This window comes from Trichoderma camerunense, assembly GCF_050948025.1.
Source record: "Trichoderma camerunense strain CBS 138272 chromosome Unknown V8C40scaffold_2, whole genome shotgun sequence".
NCBI classification, from domain to species: domain Eukaryota; kingdom Fungi; phylum Ascomycota; class Sordariomycetes; order Hypocreales; family Hypocreaceae; genus Trichoderma; species Trichoderma camerunense.
In genome coordinates, this window is record NW_028145368.1 from 1,894,020 (window position 1) to 1,918,421 (window position 24,402).

The window sequence follows — 24,402 nt, forward strand, 5'->3', positions numbered from 1 at the left end:
TTGGCCATTGAACTTTTTATCAAGAAGCAGCGCGCAACGTGTTAGCAGCTGGGCTCCTTTATTTGTCTTTCTAACATGTACGAAGAGACCAAATCGTGTCTAGCGCGCCCTTGTTCAGTTGCTGGGGCAAAAGGAGCAGGCCGTCTTTTCTCCCACCGGAAACTAAGACAAGCTTCCCCCGTAACAGTTGCAACCTACTTCGCAGGTACCATTTACGCTTTGTCAAAAAAAGATACACCAGGAAAAGGGAGTCGAATAGGACAGGGCCACGTCAGCGGTGACATGAACGGACAACTGTAAGTGCCTGGGTTAAGGAACAAGACAAGACAAGAGAGAGAGAGATAGGACCCTTTGTCGCCTATGTAAGGGACCTCAGCAGCCAATGCCAGGCACCTGCCCAGTATGATATCACCGAATCTGCGTTGAATGTCTGGAGAAAGCCAACCGAAGCATCCATGCCTCGCGAATGCGTCCTAGTTAGACGAAATGAGACGAAGCGTCAATCGTAGATCCCGGCCCTTGTTAGCACCTTAGCCCAAAGGCCTCTCTACTAACCTTAGCTCATACGCTTTCTCTGTAGGCATGGATGTGCTCAGTACACTTTGCCAACGTGTGCCTGGCTTACTGAGACAGGTAGCCTTCGGGGTTTTGTTTTGGCGATTCCGGCGCGTCATCAACTCTGGCTCCAGCCAACCAGGGCAGGCAGTACGTACTTTTGGCCCTGGACGCCTTTCCAACTTTCCGAGTAAAAGATACAAGGTTCACTTTTTGATAACAAACATTTCATTCAGAGTTCACTTCTTTGCATACACTCGTCGGGCGATTTTCACTTTGGCTTTTGCCATAATTTCCCCACGGAGAGCGATTGAGCCATTCCTCCCCATTTCCTTCCCTCTTTTATTTATTTCTGTAATCGATATTTCCCCAGCCAGCAATTGCAAATGCCATCGCGATAACGACTGATTATCTCACCACCTGCCTCGAGAACATGACCAATTCTCCCTCTTCGAGAAAGAGCCAATTGCTGTCGAGCCCTGAAAGCGGCCTTATTTCGAGATTTCTCTTAGACGGCCGAAATAATGAGCTAAACCACCAAAATGCTCTGGCCGCCGCTCAGGCAGAGCACCAACGCGTGCGAGAAGCGGCTATCCGAGTTTATGAGCTCCACGAGCTTCGAGAAGAGCATCAACGACTTCTAGAGTTGGAGCGCAAGGAGCAAGAAAGATTAAGAGCGGAGGCGGCAATAGTCGAAGAAGAGAGAAGGCTTCGAGAACTCAAGGCCAAGACGGTGCCTAAACTTCCTCCCGAACCGGTGCCAGAACCGCCCAAGAAGGTAGAACCGGTGCCAGTCCAACAGCCGGCTGCTGCGAAGCCTCAAGAACCTATCAAGCAGAACCTTTTCCAGACGAAGCAACAGCCGGTGCCAACTGCCACCACCCCCCAGGTGAATGGCTTTCTGGGAGCGCAAACTAAACCGGCCACGAGCAATCTTTTTGCATCACCCACCACCGCGCCAAAAGTTGAGAATCGCTTGACACCAACACAACTGACGACTCCTGCTGCCCAACCGCCCGCCGCACAGATTCCGATGGCTCGCCCTCCGGCGCAGAAAAATGCGCTAGCAGACCGATATGTCGAAATTCACAAAGAGCTGAAGAAGCTGCGACAGGTGCTGCAGGCCGAAGCAAAGGTGCCTGGGTCTCCTCTGAAGGGCAAGATGGGAACCTATCGAAGAGAAATTCGAGTCTCCATCGGACAGCTTACAGCGGGTAAAGGAGCCAACGCACAACCTGTGAGTCGAGATTTCCCGAGTTCACGAATTCGCCTAGGATGCTAACATGAAATATAGATTGCCAAAATCACAATGGCACTGACAGATGCACTCACCGGTAAAGTGCCTAGTGCTCCTATTGAAGTGAGCCGGTTTACCGTGAGACCAAGAGAGCCAGCTGCAGGCGCTGTAAACAACGACGCGACCCTACCTTCTCTTTTCATCTACCTGTTGAACATTTGCGCCAAGGGCATCATTAGTCAGTTCATCAATGAATGCAGTGCGAATCCCAAAGCTGCAGATCCAATCGGCGTCTTCACAGCCCATATATTTTCTCAGAAGGAATTTCTATGGCGCGGTGAATCTCTGATTGACATCCTCATGGCCAAGTTCCGAGTCGTGTGCCCGGTCTTGTTCGGCTTGAAAGGAAGCGATAAAACCGAGAGGGGGAGACAGGCCATAGGATGGAAAAAAGATGGTCCTGGGTACATTACAGAGCAGACTCACAACGATAGGATGACTGGTCTGGGTACCGGTTTCGCATCGATTTCCCTTCGCGATTTTAGCAAGACGTCCAAGGCGAATCCATATACACCGGTCAATTACTGGAAGGCGCTGGCCGGCATTGTCAACACGGCTCCCAATGAGACTTCGAACACACAATACGTCGTCTTGAGAGCCATGATTGAAGGTCACGAGCAGCGGTTTCTGACTTTTTACGGCAGCGCCGCCATTGCTGCGTTGCGCCTCGCGTTGGTCGATTTCCCCAAGAAAGCGCCAGCGCATGCAGCCGCAGCGCAATCATTACGAGCCATGGTAGAGCTTCTTCGCACTGAAGGGCTTGTCTTGAGCTGAAGGATTCGTTCTCAATTTCTTTTTTATTTTCCTGCTCTTTTCTACTCCTCAACTATAGCCGTCTCTTTTTACACCTAAAGGTTCAAGAGAAGGAGGATATCATGTATCCGGTTGATACATTGAAGCAAAGGCGTTTGGGAGGCAAATTGGCATGCCGGCGCATGTAATATATACACATATATATGATAGACCCCTGAGGTCCCTTATTTACGCTGCATAGGAGGCACTATCGGGACATTGGAAATGCCTTTTTAAGCTATGGGTATTATAGAAGAAACCCATGCACTTTATTCTCACTCTATCCTGCATCATCTTGCGCCGTAGACGTTGAACCCACGCTGTATACCTAGTAGGCTTGCATGACTGCATCAGCCGATACGTCGGCATAAATCATTCCGCCAAAACTCCGAGTCCCAAATATTGATTCGCCCATTAGACCTCTTCCTTTTATCTCCCCATAAAGACTGTTCGTGAAACATAGAAACACAAGAAGAGAAAGACTCCTTCTACTACAAGATCAACAGAAGAACCAGCAACAGAATCAAGACAAAAATCAGGATCGTAATACAACAGCTGCTCAGCCGGTCCTCATTCTTGCGCATCACATACCCCAGCTTGGCCATGCCAGTCTGCAGCCGGTTACCTACCCTGTCCGCCAAATCGTCCACCACCTCGAGCATCTCATTCTGCTCCTCTAATTCTCTCCCCATATCGTCTGCCTGGCGGCGCAAGTTGCCAACCGTGTGAAACACCCCATCGAGATGTCTATCCTGCTCTTGCATCATCTCCACTTGCTGCTGCTGTTCAAACTCCTGGTACGCATCACCCCCATCGCCCTCGCCTATCTGAAAGGAGCTTGGGTCAGGTAAATCGCTATTGCCGCCTTTGCCACCGGCGATGTTCTTGTTGAGCTCCTCGCGCATGTCCTGGATCTCGGCGCCGACCTCCTGGACAAGGCGCTTCCGGCGTGAGGCTTCATGGTCGGAGACGCCGAACTGAGAGGGATTGGACTCGATGGCTTGGACGGAGGCGACGAGGTCTGCTAGGTCTTCGGCTAGAGAGGAGAGTGCGCTTTCGAGTTCGGTGCGGGCGGATATCAGCTCGGGGGAGGTGGAGGATGAGGCGAGGGAGCGGATGCGAAGGTATGACGCGAAGAGGGGCCGAATGGATGAGATTTGGCTGAGGACGTCTCTATAAAGGTATCAGGTCAGAAAAGCAATTAGTATAAACGTTTAGAGGAGGCGGCTGTACTGCTGGACCTGGAGGAAGGGGTCCTCCTCGTTCGTTGAGGACATCATCCTGATAGCGGTTCAAGATGCATGGGCTCGAGATTGGGTGCGCCGGACAGGAACAGAGAAGTGAGCAAGACGGTGCATATAAAGCTCAACAGAAAGCAGAAGCGCAAGAAGAAAACTCGCAATACGGATCGCCTTAATTAACTCCACCTGATTGCTGGAGGATCATGCAGAGCTCGGGATTTGAAGGATGACGTTGCATCCAATCTTGCGACAGCGAAACAAGGTGTGGCTAAGGTGAGCCAAGGGTGGCGGTACGTACCTTTTCGGTGAGGCGCCAGTCGGCCAGCACCAATGAGAACGGCCTGAAAATCTAATGGACATCTTTTACACCAACCCGGCAACGATTGAGACTTGACGCAGCATATCACGACTTTATGACTGTCTAAGAATTGATTTGGGAAAAAGAAAGTGCTTTCTGCCCTGATATTTGCTTGGGCTTCTGCTAGCTAGACGATTTGTCACTCTCTCTCTCAGAAAAACTCGACATCTTGGGTTGATTTTTTTTTTACGATTCAATTTTCAACACCAACATCTCAACGTCAACACGCTCCTTTCGCCATACCAGTGGCAAGAGACATATTATAAAACGGGAGAAGGGACTCTTAGAGAATTTATTATCATCTCAGATTCTACTTACTCTCTATCTTTGTCCAACATCATACAGGGTAAGCCCAGTGTGGTTCATTGACAGCAACCACCATGATACCAACTCGGCCGCTGCCATGCAGCGAAGAATTTTCGACGCCAGAGGAGTATATTGAGGCTCTTTTAGAGTTTGCACGGAATACAGATGTGTTCCAGATTCTCTGCGGAGGCGTTCATATTCTTGACTTCTTCACCTCGGATCCGGGCATCTTCCACTCAGCATTGCCAGACGAATGGAAAGGATTTCTATTGTCATATGATATTATGAAGACGTTGGATCTCTTTTTAAGAGACGATTTGGATACTCTCAGCTTTGAGCCGGGCCAAGAACCACCAGAAAGCCTGATTGAGTACGTTAAGGCACTGAGGAGATTCTCTCTAAGGAGAGATTTTACACCACGACAGCAGAAACTGCCGGTTCTACCAAAATCAGTCTCCGTTGGAATGAAGCCTAAGAAAATTCACGAGGTTGTCAATTTCGCAGACTACATTGACACCCTCTCGGAGGATATTTCGCAACAGACAGGTAGTGAGATATCCCACTTCGTGGACTTTGGTAGTGGTCAGAATTATCTTGGTCGAGCTCTCGCCTGCGAGCCTTATAACCGCCACGTTGTAGCTGTAGAAGGCAGAGATCACAATGTCACAGCAGCCAAGGTGTATGATCTGACATCCAAGCTGGCGATTCGGCCCAAGATGAAGAGGAATAAAAAGATGTGGAACAAAGCATTGGAAACTCTCAGCCCAGAGGAGCAAAAGAACCAAGAAGCAGTACAGGCAGCTATCAAGCAGGTTGAAGGGACTGAGGAATTTGAGTTCCAGCCCATGAACATCCACGAAGCAGAATACGTGGCTGAAGCAGGGAAAGGCGGTGTTCAATACATCTCGGGAAGACTGGATAGTGGTGACCTCTCAGAGGTCATAGAGGGCATCGAGCACAGAAAGCTCAAGGATGGATCTGAGGAAGACCTCAATCTCATGGCCGTCTCTATCCATTCCTGCGGCAATCTGTCCCACTACGGCATTCGATCTCTCATCATGAATCCTGATATACGAGCTGTTGCGATTGTCGGCTGCTGCTACAACCTCCTGACGGAGAAACTGGGTCCTCCGAGTTATAAGCAGCCCTACCTACGACCTAGTCTCCAGGCTCTCAACGGCCGGATTGTGCGCGAATCTGAAAAGAGAGATCCACAGGGCTTCCCCATGAGCCAGCAGTTTTCGTCTTACCAGGGTGATGGCATCCGTCTCAACATCACGGCTCGTATGATGGCCTGCCAGGCGCCACAGAATTGGACACGAGTAGAAAGCGAGGGCTTCTTCACCAGACACTTCTTCCGTGCTGTTCTGCAACGGATATTCCTAGACCGTGGCGTGGTAAGCCGCGTGTGGCACGACGACTCCGTCAAAGAGGACCAAAACGAAGAGCAAGCAAGCCCCTTCAACATGAGCACGAACCCCGTGGTGATTGGATCACTCCGCAAAAGCTGCTACGGATCGTTCAAGGCCTACGTGCGTGGAGCCGTGGAGAAGCTGACGACGAGCACGGAATACAAGCAGTACGCGGGCGTGATGAATGACAAGATGGCAGACATATCCGATGCCGAAATCGAAAAGTACGAGGCCATGTACGAGCCGCGGAAGAAGGAGCTGTGCGTAATTTGGTCTCTGATGGCCCTGAGCGCGGCGGTGGTGGAATCGCTCATCGTGGCAGACCGGTGGACGTTCCTAAAGGAGCACGACGACGTCGTCAAGCATGCCTGGGTGGAGACGGTGTTTGACTATGGCGAGAGCCCACGGAATCTGGTGGTTGTTGGAGTTAAGAAGGATGGTGTTTAATCAGGGTTCAGGGACGGACCGGGCGGTTCGCTTGCGGAAACGGGAGACGGCTCGGCTGTGATGGCATCATGAACTGATGGGGATATATTGAGTGGCGTGTTTGTCTTGGTGTTGTTCAGATTGGGAGAGTTGCATTGCATCTGCCGAGGAAAAGCAAGAAATGCTCTCTCGGTAGTCTATGCCGCCGGGCGCTTTGGAATCTGTTGCCGTTAATCTATCGATTTCGAGGCATTAATTACTAGAGAGTTGCAAAGTTCCCCTCCACTGCTGATTATCTTTAGTATACTATGATAGGTAATTATTGGCCTCCATCCATACCAGCGGCCGTGGAGGCAGCTGCGCTACTTGGTGATAGACAAGTCATTTTTACTTTTAAGAAATGACGACTTAAACAATTCAAACGAATATCGTATTAAAGAGAATAATGCGCAATATGGCTCTCATAATGAGATTGCGAGATGTTCCGAAGAGCTCGGTTACCGCTTTCGTACAGTTGATATGATGTGTGGAGTGGATAAAGGGTCTGGGCCAATGGAAGTGAGACAAGGATGGGCAACAAGACCCCGAAAATCATCTCATCTACCTCACGATTACAGCAGATAACCGCCTACACAAGTTACAACAGAGCCGAAGCGGGGGACAATTGGCGAGATTCCACCGTAGTGGCGCCTCATCACTAATACACTACCATGAATTGACGTGATGTTTGTGGAAACGGCCGTTGAACAAAGAAGAATGAAGAAAAAATTGACAGGTCAGCCTACCACGCAGGGCTGACATCAGCCCCTCTGCCACAAGTAGAGGCAGACACAAGAAAAATTAGGAGGCAACGAGCAAACTAACGGTCCTTTTGATGGGGGAAAAGCTTGCTTGCTTCAGCCCCGAGGTGACGCTGGTGGCGCGCCCCGTGGACCGTCTAGAAAGTGTCCATGGTCGAATGAAAGCCGCGAGCCTGGCTGGCGGAGCTGGGAGGTGGACAAAATGATGGCTTGATGAATATATATCACCACACCAACTCGTCAGCCTTAACGCGGAGGCAGCAGGATCAACAATTGTACATTGGCAGTTAGCAGCGACTACAACCGCGCCGACGGTGATTGGGCGAAACGAGGCAGCATGGATCGTGGGAAAGGCTGAAACGCCGACCCGTGGTCACGATGGCCTCGAACGGCGTAGGCTAAGTGTGTTCTTGTGTCTTGTTTATGACACGGGCTGCTGCGTTGGCGGAAATCTTGGCCGCCAGTTAGCATCGAGCTGATGAAGCCGCTTCCTTGGACCTGAACCGTGCCACCCATCATCCGCATAGCCATCACATCACCATACTCCAATCACGGCGGCCGTCACCTGCGTCATGGCAGCGACTGACAAACGGGCCCTGTCACGCAGCTAGACGCCTTCGCCTCTCCCTGCTTTTTGCCAAAACTTGTCCCTTCTTGAACTTGACTTGGGGGGTTCCTTTGCGGCCGCTGCTTGGTGCCAAAATACCTCCGTACTGGGATTGGGGCTTGACCCGTTCTTCCGCTTGCAGGTTAGAGGCAAAGAAGAGGAGAAGCGAGAGAGAGACAGAGAGAGGTTGGAGAGGAGGACGAGTGCCAGCGCATTGTACATACAGAGGCTTGCCAGTACTGGAAGAGGTTGCAGTAGGTGGTTTGCCAAGTTGGTGCTTCGTCCACCCCATGGATCCATGGATGTCATTCCATTTACCTGGGTAGTACAGCCCAACCGCAGCGCCAGGCAAGCAGCCGCCGTAGTACAGCTCATGTAACGGCATCGCCAGAGCCTCGGGAAACCCCAGGTTTTTGTCAAGCACCTTGCCGGGCTTCCAACGGCTCCCCGCTCCGCTCCCTGCACGAATGCTCGAATGGGCTGTCGCGATTAAGGCGTTCCAGGGTCCTCCCTATTTTGTGTGTGGGGGGACCTTGCCTGTTCCCTGCTCGTGGCGTCTAACCCCCGTGGATCAATGATGGTCGAATGTGTCTAGCAGTCAGTCAGAGACTCAGAGGACAATTGCGTTGCCATCCATCTGTTGTGCTTTGTGGCATGATTATGATGATTCCCCGTCGATGGATACTTTATTCCTGTTACTGGATGCCAAGGTCCTGTACCGCTTTAGCACCGAGTACCTGCACTAAACTGGCGGCGTCTTTTGAGTCCAACAGGGCCGAGCACTGCACTGTAAATGCTAATTACGCCATTGCAATTAATACCCCGACGTTCTCGATTCCAATCCATCGAATGCTTCCAATCGCTCGGAACGGGGGACCTTGCCGCAGCCCACGCCTTCGCACACCGTCGGTTGCTATTTTACCACCCAATCCCTACGGCTCTAGGTTCACTTAGGCACGTTTTCATATATATAGACGCAGCAGGTCCCTCGTTTTTTCTTTTGACCGACGTCCTGTCTCGTCTTCCCTATCGTAACATTACCCACTCAGTAAGACTGGCCCAGCGTTATCAGTGCAAGCTCCATTGTCCCTCCGCCAAACGTAAACCTGCCTTATCACTTATCAGCGCCCTCTCCCCCGATTTACGGCGCTCCGACTGACTGACTCGCCTCGACTTATTTCCTTTATCGCGACAGACTTTATCTTCAGTTCTTTTCGTCTTTTTTTTTCTTACCCTCGGCTACTTGATCCTCTCCTCTCCTCTCTGTCTTGTTCTCGGTACTGCCAAACATCTTGTGCTCTTGCGCAACCGCCATCTCGTTCGCTCTCTGGGACTTGCACCAGCAGGGAACCCCCCCTGCTGTCTTGTCCCAGGATTACGTCGGCTGTGACTTGCTGCCATATCGGAACTGGAGAGCCGAACGTCGATAACGACAGTTATTGCGCCATCACGACAATTGCGGTGCCCACGAGACACACGACAGCTATATTCCTTCATATAGCTTCTCTTGGGGTCCCATTCCTCTACTGTATATCGGTGACTGTCTACTTTTTTGTTGTTGGCGGAGGAGCTCAAAATCACAATGAACGCTCAAGTCTCATTCCTTGTAAGTCGGCACTAGCATGTCATGCTGACCCCCTCTTGCACAACATCCCTCGACTGCATCTTCTTCTTTTGTCTTGCTTCCTACGACATTTGCGATTGTTATTCTTTCCACACTGCAAGTATAAGGCTCAATTGATACTGACTATGCTTCGCTCTGTAGGAAGGCACTTACACCCTCATCCACATCCCCCTCGACCTCTACCCAACTCTCCTGCAGCCTCTCCTGCGCATTCTCCTACCACAAACCCAGAGCCTCAACTTCACTCGCGATTCGAGAGAATACGAGCTCGAAGGCCTTACCACAGACTACCAACATGGCTTCCTCAACATTAGCATCACTCCAATCGAGTGCTCCGTCGTCTGTCACAGCTCATGGGCCAAGAACGTCTTTGAGCCTGCCCTCAACGCTCTGCCGAAACCCCTAAAAAACACCGTCAAACTCTACAAAGACACATACATGATCCTCGCCGTAACAAGTGCTGGCTTGGATCCCGGCGGCCGTGTCATGGAGCTCAGCTCACCGCTGGCTTTCGCAAACATTCCCATCTTCTTCATCACTACCTATTATTCCGACTTCATCCTTGTCCCCACCAAGGAGAAGCAAAAAGTCGTGCAGGCCCTGTTAGCCAAGGGATTCGAGCTCTCAGAGAACCAGTCCAACTTTGTCAACCCGTCCATGTACGCCCCCAACAGCTCAGACACCGACCTGTCTCAGAAACCACCCAGCACCCCACCCCCTTCCAACGATGACGAGCTTCAAGCACGGACCTTTAAGCTCCTCTTGAAGCACGACGTAAAAGCCCGCGTTGAGCCGGACCTGGAGCTCGTCCAGTGCTCCGGCCGCGAAATATCGCCCCTCACCAACGCTTACGGCCATCGGCCGTCCATGAGCCGAAAGAGCTCGACAGACTACCGTCGTTCTTGGATAAGCCATGTTGACACAAAACTCTATACGTGTATCGTATCTGCGCTCGTCTCGCAGCCTAGATTCTTGTCTCTCACCCTTGCCCAGGATGATCCCCCGTCTCTTCTGCTTGACAAAGCCCTGCTGCCAAATTTTGACGACTCATTAGTCGGTGACACCGAGGGCGTCTTGATCCCCATCTTCCTCGATCTAGGCGGCCTGTCATCCGAGTCCACCGGTATTGTTTGCGGCGTTGCAGGGCGACTAGTCAAGGGCACAGACATGGCCGAGAGTTCAGAGCTGTCCTATCTCTCCACTTCTCGTGCCGGCACTGTCATCTTATCACGAGTGCAATCGATACGAGCATTGGAGATTTTGAATCCATTGCTCACCAAGGGATCATGAGACCATACGCTCTTACATATGTATTCCTAAGTATTTGTTATTTTTGACCATCTCCTTGGTTTCCCATCTTGTCATCCCCCCTCTTGAGGCGGGACAACGAGAAACCTAAAACGGTGAACACGTTAAGTTTTCTTTTGTTTCATTAGACGTATGTTAATATGAGAGTATGGGGGAGATCGAAAAAAGGAGGGGTAAGGTTCTGGCTAAAATCTCAAGAGTGTGAGTGGCTCAGGTTGTCGGTTGGTCGGCTGGTGTCTTTGGGCGTTGAATTTGTACAGAGCTGCGTGTGCCATTGTGAGATACCAACTTGATTTTTGCTCCTTTGCTCTATAGGGTTGATACGGGATATACTTTCGCTACTCTCGCGAGCTGATGGAATTCAAATATATAATTTCAATGTTGTAACTGTATTTTGTCCCATCCACTTCTCTCACGAGCTGATGGGATTCGAATACATAATTTCAATGTTGTAGCTATATCTTTACCTTATTCAACCCGTACTCCAATATTATTCACCCTGAGGTGTTCCGACTCTTGCAAAGCAGTGCTTCCTTGAACTCCTACTCTTATGCTACTTAATTACAAACCTTGCGGCTTCAATCTTCTAAGATGCTTCGGCATCCGTAATGGATATCTCAATTTGCCGGCCTGCTTATTAGATCCTGTTTGTCCGCCGTTTTATGATCTCCATCAATTGTCGGTGTCTTCGTGGTATAACTACGTACTTAAATACTAAAAATATAAAAAGGGTCGCAACAAATGCGATTGCGACGCCAGCCAGAGGAATCGCCCACTTGGGAATTCCATGACTCTTCGTGTCCGGCGTGATGCTTTCGTTTGCCGCTAGCGGGAACTCTTTGAGAGGGTGCTTCAGAGGAGGGAACTTGGGCCCGGGTGGAAGAGTCACGAAGTGATCCTTTGGTTGTGTTGTATTGAAACAGGGGATCTTATAGGGGACATCTTTGGGTTTGACGTAGGTGATGTCGGCACATGTGTAGAGGGTGACGTTGTCAGAAAAAGAGCCATGGTCGCTCCTGTATGAGAGCTGTATCGTGGCTTTAGTGCCGGCTTTGACGTACATTGGAGCGTCAGGGACGTTGATGCAGGTGACGCCGGCGTCGACCTCGTCGATCCATACGTATTTCATCATGGGTTGGAAGTCATCCAACGTGTTGGGATCTGTTAATCGTTTGACGTTAATCAAAGAACAAGATACATGATGTTTGGAAGCATTTACATACGTGATGTGTACGAAACACCTAGCTTAACTCTCCAAGCCTTGGCTTGCGTGAAAATAAGCACATGTCCTTTATCTATCGTGGGTTAGAACACATCGTGACTGTGAAATCTCTCTCATTATATCATGGAGTCAATGGAACGTACGGAGGGTAAAGTTTGTTCTGCTCTCTGGATCTTCGAGAGATCCACAGGGAGCTTTATCCTCATAGGCATCTTCCCATACTCTTGGTGGTGGCCATCCAAAGGACGCCGGGCCACTCAGTGCCATTTCTGCGGATGCCATACCAATAAAGGCCAATATGGCTATCGACAGCAAGATGAAACGAGACATGTTGAGTATGATAACGTCTGGGTTATAGTCTTTGAGTTGTCTTTGGATACTTAGTAGATAGATGGAGAGATTAAACGGAGTTGAGCGTCATTAGGAAACGCCTCCACGAGGAAGAGGGGATATCCTCCACCCTTATAGTCATTAGACTCAGGCCACTGCATTAACGCATCGAACCTGTCTCTTTACAACGATGACTTGCTGTAGCCGTAGATAAGGCTCGGTACCTTATACTTCAACTTTATTTCTAAGCCCCAACTCTCGTCTCGACGGTCCGAATAGCGTCTAGGTTAAGGTACACAAACTCTCTTTCAGGGGCGCATCTTACTAGGACAAGTAGAGGAGTACATCATTGTATGTATCAACAGATGAGATTCCAAATATTTGACTCTCATCTCGAAGATACGTTCTCTCAAGACTAAAGGGGAAGCAGACGTAGCAGAAGTCTCTCCTATCATCTAGACGGTTAGCAGATATTCCCTGGCTCAAATACGCAGCTTTGGATGCGTTCCCAGGTAAATATACCAGAAGATGCTTTCGATGTGACTTAATAGAGCTATCAAGTAGTACTTTATATACTTGTACTTTATCAAATTCAAAGTGTAAAAGATGTATTTGTAGCGTGTGAGCAATTCTTTTTATAGCCCCTCTTCTATCCTAGGTACTCTAGGGCGAGTCAAAACCAGGGGTCATATCGACCAGCCACCAACGATACAGCAAAAGTATATACACGAGAGTACATCTTTTTCGGCGTAATATCATCCTCATCGCGAGTTACTTCGATAGACTTTTGGTATTTTGAGAAGCCTGAGCGACTCAAGTTGGCTTGCATAGCGCATCGTAAAACTCCATTCTAGGTACCTAGTATAGTAGCTTTACTCCGTACAACTTAGTACCTATTTGGTAGCGATCATGCGATCATATTAGATCTGGTAGATGAATATTCTTATTAGTGATGTAGTTGTATACTCTTGTCAATAGTCCAAGGACGCAATCGAAAGCCCCTCGCCAGTAAGGAAGGTAGCATTATTTCCATGTTCGATGACCCCAAGTAGGGAAACACCGTAGAGATTACTAATGCTTCTCCAGACTGCTCGACTTAACGAGAGTTTCATTCTCGCCGTTATATGAGCAGAGTGGTATGAATGCGAAAATGTAATATATAAATCTCATTAGCAAACATCAAAAAGCTATCCAGTTATTGTCCATGTATCATAAGTAACCATTACAAACCCCCAAACAAAGGAAAGAAAAGAAAAGATATGCCAGCCCTAAAAACAAGTCACATCTATCTCAACGCCATATCACCAAAGGCTCGATCCAGCTGAGCGCCTTCATCGCTGGAGATATCCCCACTACCGCCTTGGTCGCTTTGCCCCAGGGACGTCGGCGGACTCGGCTCCAAATGAGGAGCTGGCCCGGTTCTTTCAGGCTCCAGCAGCCGTGCATCACTATCCAGCCATCCCGGCGCCAACCGTCTCTTCTCGGCAAGTTCTCTCTCTCTTATACGCTCCTCCAGCTCCCTCAGGTCCCTGTCCGCATCCTCCTGCATTTTCGAAATGTGTGCCTGCAGCGCCCGGCAAGACGCAATGATGTCGTCGGGATGGGCGGCATGCCCGGAATTTGAGACCACGTATTTTGGCTTTGGCTGTGAAGAAGGGTCGTCTGATGCATTGGGGATGCCCAATGGTGAGGGGGGAATGTTGGAAGGCATCGTCTTGTAATTGTACGAGAGTGTAGTGGCAGTCGGAAGAGAGACGAAGGGCGATACGGTTAGAGGGACCTGTTCAAGCAGGTGATGTGCCCCTATGGCTTTTCTATCAGCGTCTGTATTTCGGTGAATTAGGCAGCACTGGACTGACTCACGGTTGCTGTGCATATTCTGCTGCTAGCAAGAAAGGAAGCGGACGTAGTCAAGGCAAGATGCCGCCTTAAAAGCTGAGGGGTGTCGAAGGTTCCGATAATGCTAGCGGTAACAATGAGGCTGCAGAGGATCAAAGTTTTTCCTAGAAATTCAAAGGGCAGGGCAAATGATTCAGAAGACTCCAAGACTCTTGGTGTTGACGATTGGTATAGGCAGGTTGGGTATCTCAGCTGGAACGAAGCATTGCAAAGTCCAAAGTCTAAAGTCGGCGGTCTCGCTGCAGCGCTGAGCGGGCGTGTCATCACTGGCCCCACGTCGCTATACCAGGCTTCCCAGGCTAAAGACGGTATCGATAAGGCAGCAAGATGCAGCTACCCCACGATCTCGACTCTTTTTCCGCCTTGCACATCCCAAGCTCAGCTCAACAGCTAACCACCACAAGTCAATCATGCTGCCGACAACAATTCGATCGCCGCCCGCAGAGGCAGACTACACGCCCCTGGCAGAGTACCAGTCACAGACTCCTGAATCCTTTACCGATGGAAAGCCAATTCTACACTACCATCTTGCTGGCGCAAAGGCGACAATCCCACGGTCACAATGCGGCAGCCTGGCCGTCTTTCCCCAAGATACTGCTGCGGCACCAAACGACTCAAATGACGGAGAAGCTGCCGAGGAGCTAGCGGAGCAGACTATCGACGTTTTTGCGACTTCAGAGTGCGTCCTTCATCCTTGTTTGTCTGAGTGTTGGTGTGGTTATTAACCTGCAGCTAGAAACTTCATCATCTTCAGCCACCAAGCTGAAGCCGGCGTCTCGATTCCCTACCCTTCCATCTCTATTCACGCTCTTAAAACGGTCGATAGCTCGCAAGCTGTCTGGATGCAGCTTGACCTCGCCGACGGCGGCAGCGACGACACCGACTTTCAAACTGTCGAGCTTACCATCATCCCACCAACTTCATCCGAAGCCAATTCGGCGCAACAGCTGTACGACGCCATGGCCAATTGCTCCGATTTGCATCCCGACCCCGAAAACGAGGAAGACGACGAGAATGAATATGACCGCATTGTCTTTGAGGGAAACGCAGGTCACGAAGCCATTGAGGGTTTCACTGGCGTTTTGCGCGGCGTCTCAGATGGAGGCCTGCCACCTCCTATGCCTGGTAGCGGCGGTTGGATCACAGCGGATAATGTCCACGAGTACTTTGACGCGGATGGCAATTGGATAGGTGGAGAGCAGGAGGAAGAAGAAGAGACTGAGGAGCTTGGAGAAGGAGCTGGTAGAACCCGCCCGCGAGACGAGCTCGAGAAGGAAGATGATGTCAACGGACACGATTCAGCTGAGGATCCGGAAAGCAAGCGGCCAAGAGTAGACAATGGAGACAGCGCGTAAGCTGCGATTGTTGCAAGTAGACTGGATACTGGAGAAAGATGGTACGGCGTTTAGGTCAGAAATAAGGGGGTTGTATAGGTCCCCTGTTCATTTTCTTTTTCTCAATATATGGAGGATGAAAAGCTAGTGAGTATCACACATCAAATTGTTGATTTTGTAACAAAGGAAAACTAAAGATTAGATTTAAAGGTGCCATAGGCCGCTACCAACTAATATACATATTATATCTACCCAAAACTCCATCGTTGACTTATCTCATAGTATTCAACATAGAAAGAACCAAAAAGATTTGTTGCGCACAATTACATTAGTATCCCTCACCATCGTGTCTTCCAAACAGAGGTAAAGAAAATCCAAATATTACAATCTTCGACATCACTCGTTCACGCCCTCACGCGTTTCTTCTTCGCGTCTCTTTCCGGCGAGCTGAGCAAAAACCCGTCCTTATCATAGAGCCCCAAGCTCTCTATACTCGTTCGACGCAGATCCAGTTGCGGCTCCGCCTCAATAAGCTCCTCCACGGGGCTAATTTTCTGCTTCAGCATCTTCGGCGAGATACCTTCGATAATCTCGACACTAGGTTTATTATAACTGAGGTTGAGGCTCTGCGTCTGTCGCTGCATCTGCATCTGCGGCTCGGAATCAAGCGCTTCGTCCAAGATGCAGGACAACCGCAGCCCCAGCCCTTGGAAATCTTTGCCGTAATGGCAAGTTTCCGAGCGGCGGTGCCGTGCTCCCCGCGTGCTGTATCGGGAGGTAACCATAGACTTTGTGTTTCCGACGTTGAGGTAGTGTTTGCTGCCGATGTTTGCGGTGCTGAAGCGGATTGACCGCGATTTCGCCAACGCACCGCTGCCACTGCTGCTGAGCGAGGCTGGGAGAGTAGGTGAATCTCCCTCTTCACCAATTGCTGAAGCCAAAGACGCCACGCTGTATGTACTCAACACGCTATTCATGCGACGCAGTTCAGCGATGGTGCTGCTGAGTCGAGGGCCGTGGATGGATGGATGAGAAGGCGAGGCCGTTAGTGTACCAGCTTGGTGATCAGCAATGAAGTTTTCCAAAGTGTAGGTAGAGCTCGCGGTGGACGCTTGTCTCATCAAACCCCCTCGTGGCGCTGGCGAAAGAATCGTGACGATGCTGCCATCTGGGCCTGTGATGCTAGGCGGAGGCAGCGGCAAGGATCGCTGAGACGGTGCCGTGGCCATCAAGAGGGACATAATCTCTCGCTCGTCGTATGGGGATGACGATGATGACATTTCAGAGAACTTCGATCTTCCTGTCGGTGTCGTGGGACTAGATGAAGCCGAGTCGCTGCTGTTAATCCAGTCAACTCTGGCCGTCTCATTCTCAGGCACCTCGGTCACATCAGAATCAACAGACATCGAGACGAAACTAATTTCCGATGGAGCCTGAGGAAGATACGGGATCTGTGAAAATTCAGATCCGTTGGCGCCGCCATTTGTTTCATATTCTGTCGATTGTGGTTCGAGCAGAAGGGGAGACATCAAGCCCCCGTAGCCCATATCAGGCGGTGACATCGCTGAGAGAGGCCTCAATGGCGGCGGACACGAGGGCTCGCCCGCTATAAATCTTGTCAATAGCGGTGAGCTGAGCGTCTTTACACGCCTCTGTAACTCGACATTTGCAGGGCGCTGCCGTGCCTGCCAGCTTGGCCACCTCCTAGGACCCTCCTTTTCCACAAAGGGGTCATCCACCTGTCTTTGCCTGGGTCTCTCTTCTTCCGGCTCGTTTGTGCTGTAAAGAGTGGAAAGCGAACTCGATTTGTCGCTGTCAAAGGACATACGATGCTCGGGGTTTCTTTGCGGGGGGCGTTGCTGTGGTGGTGGCATCGAGTGATGCTGTACTTGCGGGGGAGGCAATTGCGGATATGGCAGATGGTTGAATTGCATCTGTGTGGTCTGCATCTGAGGAATCATCATCATCGCTATATGAGTGTTCTGTCTCTGTTGGCTGTTTCGTGGAGGGCTGTGTCTTTGCAGACTTTGTGACTGATCAGTTGTGTTTCGAGTTCTGTCAGAGCTTCCAGTTGGCTCTATCCGCCGCTCCTGCTGCTGCTGCTGCTGCTGCTGCTGCTCTCGTCGAGCGCCTCTGACCTTACTGGGACTTGAACAACCCCCTGGAAGTTTGAGTTCTTGCGTCGCTGCCGCAATGAGACTATTCGCAGCACTGCCAACACTGCTGGTAGAGTTATTGCCGCTTATTTTCTGAGATGGGCCTCTCTTAGGTGGACTTCCCGACACGCGAAGGCTGCCGCTCGATCTCCCAGATGCTGTGGTGCGTTGGCTGCTATGGCTATGAATCGTCTTTGTAGGTGATCCATTTACACCAGATGATCTGGATCCCTTAATGGGAGACTGTGATTTCTTCTCCGAGAGCCTCCGCTCGGTTGATCGCAAGATGCCCTTGAGATCTGAGTCCGTCACTGAAGGTCGTACGTGTGCTGGCTGAGGAACAGATATTCTCGGTGGTCCAGCTCCTGTTGGCACGCCATTAGAATGCATTGATGAGTTCGACATTGGAGCCATTCTCGGCTCAGTCTGGCTGCGTGGCAACCATCTCGGCTGAGGATGATGCAGAGGCACTTCAGCTTGCATTTCCACTTCCTCCGGAACAGCAGCAACGTTCGGAAGCGTTGGCGCCATGGTAAATCGGCCATCTCCCCCAAACCAGGAGTCTCGCGCGTTCCTCTTGTTCCTCGCCATCCTGGGTCCGTGCATATCGTCCTCGTCCACCCAACTCCTCGATCTCTTCCTGCCCCTTGAAACAGTTCTTCGCCTCTCAGGCAGCGGAAGGCTCTCATGTGTCGGTAACGGAGGCGGTTCATCATGTGGCCCAACGAATGAAAACCGGCTAGAAATTCGGCTGGATAGCTTGCAGAACGATTCAGACCCCAGAAGCCGTCGCTTGGTCAATCGCGAAGACGACGGCGGTAGCCCATAGTTTTGAGCCGCGAATGAATAAACCATCTGCGGTCCAGGACCACGACTCTTCTTCACCCACCAGACAAGAAGCAATCCAACCGTTGTGAAAAGCAGAATGCCACCGCAAAGAGCAATGGCAAGCAGCCATCCCAATCCTATGGGATGATCAACATGCTCGGGATCCCGCCGGACCAGGCGCGTCGCGTAGCTCATGTTTGCTGCTCAGTTAGTGTCATTCGACGACTTCCACCTCAGTTCATCACACGGCAGTGTCGTAGGCGAACTGGGATACTGACCAGAAGCGCACGCGTGTAAGAGCCAGGAAGCAGAAGGATTCAGAAGAACAGGAGCAATTGCGTTTCGGGCCCTTGGCCTTTTGTCGTTGTTTCTAGGAGAATAACATCGTTTGCAATGCAGAGGGCCATTGCTTGAAGTTTGATTGTTGCTGCATCTCAGGAATGCGTTGCCTGGCCCGATCCATTCCACTCAGACCACCATACGCCTGACCCTCTACTGTAAAAACTGGGAATTTGAGACTTGACAACAAGTCAAGCATGCAGTGTTCCGTGTATAAATAAACACCTAGTGATGCCAAAAAATATGATAAATAAAACGGCTCTGCCACTATTCATAACTGTGGCTATTGTGATACTCTCCTTATCTCACAAGGGAGGGTTGTCTCTTTATTCTCTATTCTACCGTGCCAGTCGCGCGCGATGTAGGAGAACCAAGGCCTAAGAAAAAGAAGACAAATCAAAGCCTCACATAAATTGAATAAATAAAATTAAATCTCACTTAATTGATTGTCACGTAATACATCTGCCTGCGCAGCTCTCGTTAAATCTTTTGATGCCAAAGACTGGATAAACATCTTTTTTTACCCTATGAACAAAGCCAGCAGCCAAATGTTGATTCAATCATGCCACACTAAGCCCCTAACTATCTGGATCCTGTCCAGATTCACAAGAAAATCTTTCAAAAATGACGAAAAAGGAGGATATCAGCCTAGTCTATCTTCTCTCGCAGATTTAGAGCTGTCCCTGGCCGTAGACGTGGTTGTGGCCGTGGCCGTGACCATGACCATGAGCGCTACGTCGGTGCTTGGCAGGACGAGCACCAGTCGCGGTAACAGTCACAGTGGTCGAGGGCTGGGGCTCCTCAGTAACGGTAACGTAGGCCTGCTTCCAAAGGATTTCGCTGACAACATGGCCAACAGTGATGTACTGAGTGCTGATGACAGCACCCTCGGCAGCTGGAGCACCTGTGGCTGATGGGTTACCAGACTCAACAGCAGCAATCTGGAAGCCATATGAGCTATCAGTGGCCGCCTCCTTGAAGACCTGGCCGGGGAGAGGAGAGCCCTTCACAGGCGCGGTCACTCCAGGCTGGTAGGGCAAGGTGGGAGCAACACCGCCCTTGGTGGGAGTAGCACTGGGCTTGCTGTGACCGCCTTGGCTGCTAGAGGCAGGGCCAGTTCCGCCAACTACATCGCCTCCAGGGAGCTGGTTGAAAGGACCGTTACCAGCTTCTCTACGCAGGTTCGCGGGCATGTCCTCCAGGGTGCACTGTTCAGCTACACTCTGGTCAACGATGTTGAAAAGGGGGCAATCCTGAATAAGACCAGAGGGGTTTGTGCACGTGTTAACGGCCTGCTGCAAGAAGTCTTCCTCCCAGCCCATGATGAAGTCACCGTGGAGTCCGTAACCTAGCAGCATGTCAGATATTGTCATTTCTTAAATGGTTCGCATGTTAAACTTACCAGTCACATCTCCGTTGGACATGACGAATTGGCCATCACGACCAGCATAGGCATTGGTGTTCCAGATAATCTCAAACAGCATGCTAGGAAGACGCTCAGGGTAGCCTTCGGGGCAGTTACCGGTCATGACAAGGTCAGGGAAAGCAACGTGGTCCTTGTGGTTGGCGCTATCAGTTGCGTCACCTCCCTTCCAGCAAGATGGGAACATGATCTCAAAACGGATACCGTCCGCGCAGTTGGCATCGAGGTACGCCTTATCGGGCATGAAGTGGCGATACAGGGTGCCCTCGGGAGCCTTGGCATAGTTGAGGCAGTTGAAGCCAATGGCACGCTGAGCCAAGATCTCCTGGGTAGTTTGACCCAGAGAAGCCCAGAGAGATTTTGCGGGATCTGGCTGAGTTGGGTCACCAGCAGTGTAGGTGCGGCGGCTAGTGTCGCCAGCGACCATGCGGAAATTGGTAGGGAAAGCCTTGATGTTGTCTCCATAGAGAAGATAGTATCTGGTACCTTTTATTAGCTGGGCTGTCTGGAAGATGGCGGTTTTTGAATATGCAATGAGGCCACTTACGCAAGCATACCACCAACTTGGGGGACCAGCTCGAATTGCTTAGTATTGGCATCTTGGAAGTACAAGGCTGGGTGCCAGTAGGCAGATTTATCTTGTGTCACACGGCATGATGTACAGTTGCCGTTGAGGAGTTCGGGGGTACCAGAGGTTTCGGAAAAGCCTTGAAGAGCATGTCAGTGGCTACATCTTAATAGATGAATCTGAATCGGGGCCAGGAGTTGGAGACTGTGTAAGCCGAGGACCATTGATCGAAGGAGATAGTGACATATCTCACAGCAATCGGTCCCTTGGAGGCATAACAAATCCAATAGCCCTGAAAGAAACCGGTACTCACCTGACGATCCGTGAATAGCGTGCATGTGAGGCGAATCCACACCCGGGTAAACGACCGGGTCCATTCGTGCGAGACCAACACGTCCCTGGCACTCCATACGCCAGAAGGCATCGGCAACGGCGACCAGCCCCGCGGTGACGGCGACTACAGACTTGAGCATTGTGATAGATGATTATCCAACCTCAAGGTGTTGCTCCAGGCAAGACTGATATCAAGAGTTGGTAAGGAGTGGACGACGCAACGAGGCTATCTAAACTGAGTGTTAGCGGTTTGCGGGCCGCAGTCAATTGTAATGAAAGACAAGAATTGAAAAGAGTGAATTGGCGAGAATGAGAGGAGTGAGGAGTGAGAGATGATAGAGAGGAGAGGCATGGCAGAATGCGGTGAGAGCCTGCAATAAGAAAGAGGGAGGCGGTCCAAAAGTCTGCGGCTCAGGGGGAAGGCGCGACAGCATCACCAGTCGAATAAAAATTTGGCAGGAAGCAGATCAGATGTATCCTCAAACGCAAGGCCCGTCACTAACGGAGATTTTTCCTTGTACATCTGCAACTTTACAGAATGACGCAAAAGGCACTTGGTGTAATCGGCCAATTTCCCTCGTCAAGTAGCAGCTGCGCCGAAGAGCCAATCGCTTCATTGTGATCCGTTGCGTTTGCGGGTTCCCTGCAGGTCGAGGTAATCCAGATCTGTATGCGCTGCTGGGTATGTGTTCTCGGAGAGGCTGTACATGATGCCAAACGAAACTGTCAAACTGCAAAATAGGCTTACCAAAGTATCGTCGTTGTCGTCAAACCTCCCCAAAAGAGAAAACGGGTCGAGGGTGATGCACAAACTTGTGAAAGACTTTATCTCTCCTGCTACTTTCCCAACCTCGCGAAACTGCTCCTAAACTAAGGATTCCAGAGAAGAGTCTCAGTCGTTTGATTCAGCACGTGTCCAACCACCAAAAAGAATTCCTCGCAGCACGTCAGTCGCGGTGTACCAAGTACCAAAGTTTCCGCTTTGCGACACAGTCGAAACGGTCCGATGGGGATCGATACAATCGGTGGCCAAGTTGTCCGAGTTGAAATCACAGCTTATCGATGCGCAAGGGTTGTCAGTTCAAAAAGTGCAGAGAAAGATCGGATAAGAGCGATATCCAAAGAAGGTCAGAATAATCGAGTCCCAGAGTATGGGAGGAATGTGTATAGACAATTGAAAGAAGGAATGTACGTTGGTCGGCCGAAAGGAATGGTAAAGAGCGTGGGAATGCAGAGCAAAACACACGACAAAGCGTAAAGAGAAAGGAGCAGCGCGAAATGAGGGATGAGAGTGGTAGTAGTAGTATATGGGTTATTAAGGGCGATCTTGCTATCGACAAGGGATGGGGGACTCCAGGTCCTCGCGCCAATACCGATGTTCGGGGAGTTTGGTAGGGAAAGAGAGTCAAGGACAGGGCCTGGGGATCGATGAAGAGAATGGGAGAGATGGCGGATGAGACCAACAACAAGCGGCACGGTGCACCGACTGCCTCTGCCGCTACACTACGACTACGACTACCATCGCGACCAAGGTTTTGAGAAGTGCAATAGCCGGCTATCAGGCATCTCTCGTTGGCCATGCACCGGGGGGAACACTAAAAGCAGATTACGGAGGATCAAGGGTCGACAGTGTACCCCAACAATGGACCAGTCAGGCCTCGTTCTGGGTAGCCCGACTTTCCAAACGCGGCAAATTCGAATGGCCACGGTCACTAGCAGGGGTTTCGATGAGGAGCATCTTTGCGATGAGAGGGGCGTTGAAACTTCGCTTGCCGCGAGGTATTTGCCTAGGTTTGCTTGGGATGAGATGATGTAATGACTCTCTCTGCGACTGATTGGCCACAGAGTCTAAGAAATTTAGAGACATGGAGTTGAACAGGGATACTCTGGTGCCCCTGGGGAGGTTTTTTTGTCCGACCCGCGTGATGATACCACTTCAGGGACCATTACTCCGTCGACTGGGATATCATGAACAAAGCTTTCAGCCGACATCAATGCAATGCCTAGCCCCCTACTGCTCGCTAGGGAGGCTGTAGATGGAGAAGAAGATGGACTCAAGTTCTGCCTCCTGAATCCAACTTATGCACATGACCGCTGAGGTGAGTTTGGACCCTGCATCAGGAACAAGGCTTGCGGCTGAGAAACAGACGACACTAGATTTCAGCCATCCGAACGCCAGCCGCTGCTCATCATCTATAGCGCCCCTGTGGTGCGGCCGCCTGCGCCTGTAGTTAATTACACATCTTATTCCAACCACGAAACAGCTTGGAACTTTGCACAGCTTCTGGCGCCTATGACGATGCCGGTGGAGCCTCAGGCCATGCGATGCGTAAATAGGCTGGGGGGGCCAAGCATGTCGCTTCCCGTTCATCTCAATTTTGCATCGCAGAACCAGGAGAGCACAGCAGTCGGTCAAGCCGTAGATTCGTGGGACCGCAGAGGGCCAGGCATGCCTGTACTCGACGGCAAACGAAATGCTGTGGTTCATGAGTTGTTCGCACGACATGGGCCATCGAAAGAGCGAGCACCGGGCAGCAGGATGGCCTTCCTTTATTCGAGGCTGTCGTAGCGCCTGTTTGCTACTTTTTCTTTGCCACGGGATGACGGCGCACTCGCATAAGGCCATGGATTTTCAGGGGCGCCAAGATGGAGGGGCCACCACAAGTATGCATTGCATTGCATTAGGGAGACCCTGCGGTCATTTGAAACGGTTTCATCAGCAATGCCGACCAATCAGAAATCAGAATCTGCCCCAAAGCAGCAGCCCCTGCTTCTTGTGCCTGGCGGGAAGACGAAGCCAACGCAGAAATGAAGAGAGAAGCGATGTTGGCTCCCAAATCTGTGCAAGTCTGTTTGCTGCTCCATAATGGCAAATAAGATCCAGGATCGCTCTGAGGCGTAATCCTCTGTGCTCATCTGCGGGAAATCAGCTAGGCTCGGTGCAGCTGCCTCCTGGCTTGTCTGTTTGAGCCTCCCTCTCCTCAAGGATTCAGAATGAGGGGCTATGACTTTGTTTGTTCTAGAAGGCCCTGCCTCTACAACGACCCCGTGGAGTTCGGAATATCGCACATGCCTTTTCTACTCGCTTGTGATACAGTAAGCGAGGCAAGTCCGAATGCACCTTGATCGTCTTGCCGTATTGCCAGAATCATCTCATCTCGCTGGACTTCCGGTACGAGCATCCATGTGATGTGAAGCTATCGCCGAGACTTGGCATCATTCAGCGGCCTGTAAAAGTTCTGCC

At 50.8% G+C, this 24,402-nt stretch overlaps 9 protein-coding genes across 9 annotated transcripts; 4 read left to right on the plus strand and 5 right to left on the minus strand.

The window, feature by feature from the left end:
• The first annotated feature begins 869 nt into the window (after nucleotides 1-869).
• On the plus strand, nucleotides 870-2,881 carry V8C40DRAFT_99245 (GLE1-like protein-domain-containing protein). The gene is made up of 2 exons (XM_083223707.1): nucleotides 870-1,792; nucleotides 1,850-2,881. The coding sequence occupies exons 1-2, from the start codon at nucleotides 989-991 to the stop codon at nucleotides 2,624-2,626; spliced, it is 1,581 nt and encodes a 526-aa protein (XP_083078032.1). The 5' UTR covers nucleotides 870-988; the 3' UTR covers nucleotides 2,627-2,881.
• V8C40DRAFT_233344 (t-SNARE) lies at nucleotides 2,790-4,104 on the minus strand. The gene is made up of 2 exons (XM_083213340.1): nucleotides 3,878-4,104; nucleotides 2,790-3,817 (listed from the first exon to the last, which is right to left on the minus strand). The coding sequence occupies exons 1-2, from the start codon at nucleotides 3,922-3,924 to the stop codon at nucleotides 3,136-3,138; spliced, it is 729 nt and encodes a 242-aa protein (XP_083078033.1). The 5' UTR covers nucleotides 3,925-4,104; the 3' UTR covers nucleotides 2,790-3,135.
• Nucleotides 4,105-4,221: 117 nt separating this feature from the next.
• V8C40DRAFT_233345 (methyltransferase domain-containing protein) lies at nucleotides 4,222-6,899 on the plus strand. Its single transcript, XM_083213341.1, has one exon. The coding sequence runs from the start codon at nucleotides 4,624-4,626 to the stop codon at nucleotides 6,406-6,408; it is 1,785 nt and encodes a 594-aa protein (XP_083078034.1). The 5' UTR covers nucleotides 4,222-4,623; the 3' UTR covers nucleotides 6,409-6,899.
• Nucleotides 6,900-8,805: 1,906 nt separating this feature from the next.
• V8C40DRAFT_233352 (ACT domain-containing protein) lies at nucleotides 8,806-11,208 on the plus strand. The gene is made up of 2 exons (XM_083213342.1): nucleotides 8,806-9,400; nucleotides 9,560-11,208. The coding sequence occupies exons 1-2, from the start codon at nucleotides 9,377-9,379 to the stop codon at nucleotides 10,706-10,708; spliced, it is 1,173 nt and encodes a 390-aa protein (XP_083078035.1). The 5' UTR covers nucleotides 8,806-9,376; the 3' UTR covers nucleotides 10,709-11,208.
• Nucleotides 11,209-11,363: 155 nt separating this feature from the next.
• On the minus strand, nucleotides 11,364-12,278 carry V8C40DRAFT_261685 (copper acquisition factor BIM1-like domain-containing protein; the record flags this gene model as incomplete). The annotated part of the gene is made up of 3 exons (XM_083219291.1): nucleotides 11,364-11,887; nucleotides 11,950-12,021; nucleotides 12,092-12,278. 3 exons carry the CDS (start codon nucleotides 12,276-12,278, stop codon nucleotides 11,364-11,366), a joined length of 783 nt encoding a protein of 260 aa, XP_083078036.1.
• A 1,198-nt stretch (nucleotides 12,279-13,476) lies between these two features.
• On the minus strand, nucleotides 13,477-14,329 carry V8C40DRAFT_99283 (uncharacterized protein). The gene is made up of 2 exons (XM_083223708.1): nucleotides 14,142-14,329; nucleotides 13,477-14,081 (listed from the first exon to the last, which is right to left on the minus strand). The coding sequence occupies exons 1-2, from the start codon at nucleotides 14,152-14,154 to the stop codon at nucleotides 13,564-13,566; spliced, it is 531 nt and encodes a 176-aa protein (XP_083078037.1). The 5' UTR covers nucleotides 14,155-14,329; the 3' UTR covers nucleotides 13,477-13,563.
• A 227-nt stretch (nucleotides 14,330-14,556) lies between these two features.
• On the plus strand, nucleotides 14,557-15,765 carry V8C40DRAFT_233356 (regulator of volume decrease after cellular swelling-domain-containing protein). The gene is made up of 2 exons (XM_083213343.1): nucleotides 14,557-14,856; nucleotides 14,914-15,765. The coding sequence occupies exons 1-2, from the start codon at nucleotides 14,588-14,590 to the stop codon at nucleotides 15,530-15,532; spliced, it is 888 nt and encodes a 295-aa protein (XP_083078038.1). The 5' UTR covers nucleotides 14,557-14,587; the 3' UTR covers nucleotides 15,533-15,765.
• Nucleotides 15,766-15,915: 150 nt separating this feature from the next.
• Nucleotides 15,916-18,690, minus strand: V8C40DRAFT_282596 (uncharacterized protein; the record flags this gene model as incomplete). Its single annotated transcript, XM_083221814.1, has 1 exon — nucleotides 15,916-18,690. The coding sequence occupies one exon, from the start codon at nucleotides 18,688-18,690 to the stop codon at nucleotides 15,916-15,918; it is 2,775 nt and encodes a 924-aa protein (XP_083078039.1).
• Nucleotides 18,691-19,269: 579 nt separating this feature from the next.
• Nucleotides 19,270-22,025, minus strand: V8C40DRAFT_99299 (DUF1996 domain-containing protein). Its single transcript, XM_083223709.1, has 5 exons — nucleotides 21,907-22,025; nucleotides 21,139-21,388; nucleotides 20,805-20,964; nucleotides 20,237-20,736; nucleotides 19,270-20,182 (listed from the first exon to the last, which is right to left on the minus strand). Exons 2-5 carry the CDS (start codon nucleotides 21,296-21,298, stop codon nucleotides 19,506-19,508), a joined length of 1,497 nt encoding a protein of 498 aa, XP_083078040.1. The 5' UTR covers nucleotides 21,299-21,388; nucleotides 21,907-22,025; the 3' UTR covers nucleotides 19,270-19,505.
• Nucleotides 22,026-24,402: the final 2,377 nt, after the last annotated feature.